General features: G+C 44.0%; 1 protein-coding gene across 2 annotated transcripts in view; it reads right to left on the bottom strand.

Moving 5' to 3' along the window:
- Window positions 1-5,538, bottom strand: part of CGNL1 (cingulin like 1) — a 179,240-nt gene that overhangs the window by 22,421 nt on the left and 151,281 nt on the right. The window contains exon 13 of one of the 2 annotated variants that reach the window (XM_003784377.3): window positions 3,231-3,392. In XM_003784377.3, the coding sequence (XP_003784425.1) occupies window positions 3,231-3,392 (162 nt within the window). Of the gene's footprint in view, window positions 1-2,970; window positions 3,393-5,538 lie in introns of those variants that run through there. The other variant, XM_023510144.1, reaches the window with a different exon arrangement.

The raw sequence follows: 5,538 nt of genomic DNA, 5'->3' as shown, positions 1-5,538 counted from the left end.
TTTTATTACTTTTGTCAGGTCAAGTGTAATTGTGCATGGAGAAAACATATAAAATAAAAGATTACCCCCACCCACTGTGAACACAAAGGAGATGTTAGCATGCCTTCCTCAAGTCTGTTTCTCACTATGAATCAGTAACTCAGATCCACCAAAGCCAATTGCCTGCCAAAAGACAATGTGAGAAAAAATTAAAACTAAAATAAAACAAAAGGCAACGTGGGAGCTGCAATAGCACCCAAGGCGCATTTCTCTACAGATGTTACTCTCAGGGCAGCATTTTGCCTCCCTCCTGCTCAGGTTTCCAAGAGGAGGGGTGAAGTCTATAGTGACTTACTTAAGCCTCTTACTTCTTCTCTCTTCTAGGGAACACAGTGCACTTTGACTTTGCACTGTGTCCCCCGGAGTCTGTGTTGGATTAATATAAAGACAAGTTGATGGATTCTGTTAAACTCAAGGCTGGGTGTGGTGGCTCACACCTGCGACCTGAGCACTCTAGGAGACTGAGGTAGGTAGGCTGCCTGAGCTCATGGATTCAAGACCAGCCTGAGCAAGAGTGAGACTCCATTTCTAAAAATAGCCAAGCACTGTGGCAGGTGCCTGTAGCCCCAGCTATGTGGGAGGATGAGGCGAGAGAATCACTTGAGCCCAGGCGTTTGAGGTTGCTGTGAGCTATGACGCCATAGCACTCTACCGAGGGCAACAAAGTTGTTTTGGCTGTCTTAAAACAAAACAATACAAAACCAATTCTGTTAAACTCATCATCATAGAAGAATAATAATTTGTGTCTTTCTCCTTAGCTCCTAATTTAGCATAATTGAGTGTTAAGAGAAAAGCATTTGTGCACAAAAAAAGGCTTTTGACACAAACCACCACAGGGACCACTAGAGGGTTTGTGCCTGTGTTTCTCCTGCCACCAGCCAATTTGTCATACATCTGGGTAACCTCAGAGCCACAAATACTAAAAAAGCAATTAGCATTCCTAGTTTTAAACATGACCTTGCAGAATTTGTATATAAACATTGTCTCTTCAATTGCCAAAGTTGATTGATAAGTAATGGAGGCCTCTGCAAGCCCCCAAAATAAAATGCACAGACTCGTGTGAATGACTGGATGTCTGTGAACAGCCTCCCTGGTAGTGATCAAAATTGCAGGGAAGCTAAAAAGCTGCCTCCCCAGAGCCAAGCATCTCAAAGACCAACTTTCAACAGAGCTGGGTGCTGCACTGAAGCCTCCTATTTGTTCAATAGTTCCCAATTCCTCCAAGGCTAATTCTACCGCAGCCAGAAATCACTGCAAGAGCTGTGTTTACGTACAACAGCCACCTGAATTTCTGAGTTTACAGTAAATGTCCATCTTAGGAAACCTCTTGAGTCTTGAAAGTTAATTTAAGTGCTAGTGAAGGAACAGGCAAGACATTAGTCACAGCAAGACGGCCAGCTGCCTCTTAGGGGAGGAAACGTCCCTCAAGTGTGCTTCATGGTGGCTGGGCCTTGAGAGCTATTCATTTTGTAATTAAAGGGAAATATCTAAAATATTTTAGAGGTGTAATTAAATTTAGCTATGCTACTGCTTCTAGATCTTAAGTCAGACAAAGTAAATGTTCTTTTTAAGAATATTCCTAGCCAGGCGCAGTGGCTCAAGCCTGTAATCCTAGCACTCTGGGAGGCCAAGGAGGGTGGACAGCTCGAGCTTACCGGTTCGAAACCAGCCTGAGCAAAAAGTGAGACCCTGTTTCTACTATAGAAAAACTGAGGCAGGAGGATCGCTTGAGCCCAAGAGTTGGAGGTTGCTATGAGCTATGATGTCACAGCACTCTACCCAGGGTGACAGCTTGAGACTGTGTCTCAGAAAAAAGAAAAAAGAATATTCCTGAGGAAGATGACCTGACACCCCAATCTTCAGCTAACAGCAACTCTTCCCAAGACTCTCTTCTTGCCTAAAACTCGTACTACAGAGAACCCTGAGGGAGCATTCAGGGGACTAGGCCTGAGCCCCTATAGATTCTTCCTCCACTGTCTGAAGCTTAAACCAGGTTGTTTAGGCCCCAGAATCATCAGTTTCTACTTAACTGGATGACCTCAGCTTACTTTAAAATTACCTCCCCCAAGAGACCAGAATAAGGACATTAGCAAAATACACAGCCATCTCGCAAAAGAGTAATAAAACTATAATCAGGCTATTCTAGTCTCTAAAAAAGGCCCATCTAATAAAATCTTCAATGACTGAAACAAGATATAAACTGCTACTAAGTCCCCTGGAGGTTTAAAAAGTTATTTCTGTTTATTTGCAAAGTTAAATCAGGAATTCCATTGATTTTGAATTCAAGCCATCTCTCCCTGGCCTTGAGCACTGTCTGTCTTTTATCAGAACCTTGACAATTTTAACTTCTCCCCAAAGTTGAAGGCTTATTTCTCTGTGTCTCTCCCTCTCAATTCCATTGGTGGGTGTATATGTGTATGTGTGTTTCTGGTTTGGGGTTACTTTTGTTCTTGAGAATTGTTCTTTTTTAAAAGTTGAAGTGGACGTAGTTGAAGGTTTTTCTTGTCATTCTCAGTGGATCGTTCATACTTAGATTCTCTTACGTCATTTATGTTTTTCTAGTATGTTGTGTTTTCAGGTTGTGGACAGAGCACCCCCATCTGTGACTGCACTGAGCCCTTTCCAATACACTGTCTTGGACTATGTGTATACCACGTATACAACAATGCACTGAGCCACAGTTTGCTGCTAGCTCTGGCGAAGCCAGATAACCTGTAAGGGAAAATGGACCAGAACAGGAAACAAGAAAGGAGTGTGTGGTGTGCCAAATGACAGCTGATGAGGGCCCAAGACATATCTCTGCCCCTCTCTGGACATGCAACAGTCTTGTTGCCTTAAAGTTGGAAGTATTAATCCCACCCACCCACCTGGCCAAGATACCCAAAAGGAACTCTCTATGCCCTTATGCAAAATCACCTAAACTGTCTGAGAATCTATTCTATTTCCTCTTCATGACAATGGGGACATTAGGCTAAATTATGCCCATCATTCCTTCCAGCCTGATGTCCTATGAGTCTATGAACTACCAGCTTCTTCCTCAAATCAAGAAATGACTTCATTAACACCCAGCTATTGGAGAGAATTTTTAAAAACCCCAGATTCCCGAAGGCTGAGGTATGAGAAAAGAGGCCGCTTCCTTGCTGGCACAGACATGCCCTCCACAGCCCCCCAGGCTCCTGCAGCCCACAGACCTCCATCTGCTTGACCAGTCTGCCACGGTCATCTTTGAGGTGACTCTTGGCCTCCAGCTCATACTCCAGGTCCTTCAGCGTCTGCTCCAGAAGCTGCCTTTTTGTGATCGCTTCATCCTGAGCTCGCTGGTAGTCCCGTAACTCTTCCTCCATCAGACGCATCTAGGATAAGGAAGAGTTGGGGTGGTTTTCTGCGGGTACGTCAGGAACACAGGATCCCCACAGTCAGTGCATGGGGTAACCTGAAGAAAAGAAAACCCAGGGACCCCCACTATATGAGAGATCGGACGCCTTTAAGTAAGTCTCACCTCCCTCTGTGCCCACTCTTTCTAAAAAGAGTGGGTTTTCCAGCTGTAGGTGGCAACCCATTAGGTTATGAATTCTATTTAGTAGATGTTGACCAGAATTTTTTAAATAGAACAGGAACAAAAAAAAACCAGAGTAGAACATGAGCAAATATTGTTTCAGGAATCTTTTGTGTAAGATTTTCATATACTTGAATGGAGGTATGTATTTCTAGGTTGCAAGGCAAGATGAGATTCTTACTGCAGGTGATGTCAAATACCATGAAAGCCACGGAACCAGAGAAATGCTTCCCAGGGGGAAATTTATTGTCCACCTGTATCAGTGTTACCTCAAAAGAGCTTTAAAGTTTGGGTAAAAAAGGCTAAAAAAAAAAGAAAAGAAAAGAAAACCCTAAATCAGTGACCCCAAAGCAACTTACAGGCACAAAATCTAACGATATAAACACATACATTAGATGAAATCCACTGCTTTAAAGAATCACAGCTATCAAAATTTGTAGGTTTTTTTTTCATCCACAAGGTGGCACCGAACTAACAGCTTTAAAAAAAAGTGCAAGGGACAAAAGCCCTTGATTCCCAAGAGCCAGTCTGTTTTCAACTTCTCTGGAATCTCCCCAGGGGAGAATCACCCCTCGGCACATGGGTATTCCTTAAACACCTGTGTGCACTGGCCAGTGGAGCCCAAAGCGTCCTGCTCTGCTGGAGATGGTACAGATGCTGGCGCAGCAGTCTGAAAATTAGGATACACCAGGAGTTTATTTCCTTCAGGGAGTAGATGAAAGCATGCGGCAAACTCCATCACAGAACACACCCTCTTGGGGTATTTGTCCCAGAAGATTTGGGGAAGCCCTAACAGGTGGGGCTGGTGTAGGGAGACCAGTGGAAAACTTCAGGCGCTGTGTTCTCCTCTTGGTGGTGGCTGGGAACACCTGACATTTCTATGAGAACAGCCTCATCTTGACGGGGACATCTAGAGATAAAGACCCTTGTTTGGTTTGGGTGGTAACCATGGGAGAAAGTGTACATGAAAGCCCAGGGTCCACATCAACCCGTGGAGCAAGGATGATGGGCCATTCTCTGGACACAGAAGACGTGCTACACACCAGAGCATTCACTCACTGTGACTCAGTTTCTTTTTTCTAAATTTCAGATTAATATGCGGGTACAAACAGATCAGGTTGCAATGTTCATGTTTGTTAGGTAAGGCCCCTGTAGTGGTTGTGTCTCACCAGGTGTGCCCTATACCCTTACATCGTGCCCGTTAGGTGGGAGCACATGAACGTGACTCAGTTTCCTCACTTGCGACAATGGGATAATTACAAACCAACCTCCTACAGCTATTACAAAAATCAAACGAGATGAAACCCTAAAATATTAATTAAAAATAGTGTGGCTGAGAGTCAGAAAGGATAACAGGCAAATGCACAACCTGCATTTTCTTCTCATCTACCCAGCACGTCTCTCCCAATGCCCAGCTGCCCCCATCCCGCTGTTCAGCGTAGTCCAACCTTCCAATGCCCAGGAGGTCCCTCCTGACACCTACCAAGGACTGACACACTGAGAGTGCTCGATACGGACATGCGGAAACGTAACTAGCACAGTGTCTGAGAACAGCTTCTCCTGAATCAAAAGTAGATAAACAACTTGTGAACCTGCCAGTGCTACCTTCAAGTAGTTCACACTGCCCTTTGCTAAGCAGGGTTTAGAAAATAAACTGAATAATGGTGAACTCCAAGTCTCAGTTCTCTAAAGATTATCTTCACGGGAGGCAGAATAGGTAAAAATACCTACCTCTCCCAAAGCAAACGTGGCAAGGACTACAGCCCTTAGAATGGAATCTCAAAGCTTTTCACCCATAGCGCTTTAATTCGGCTCGACCAAAACACAGGGTAAAGGGCAGCGAAAAGTTGAGCTTGAGTTTTTTAAGGATCCAGAGTAAACTTAGCATGTCAATTCACTTTTCTTTTCTTTTCTTCTTCTTCTTCTTTTTTTTTTTTTTTTTT

The sequence above is a fragment of the Otolemur garnettii genome, unplaced genomic scaffold, assembly GCF_000181295.1.
Source record: "Otolemur garnettii isolate 467f Iridium unplaced genomic scaffold, OtoGar3 scaffold00011, whole genome shotgun sequence".
NCBI lineage: Eukaryota > Metazoa > Chordata > Mammalia > Primates > Galagidae > Otolemur > Otolemur garnettii.
This window is presented reverse-complemented; position numbering and strand designations above follow the sequence as displayed.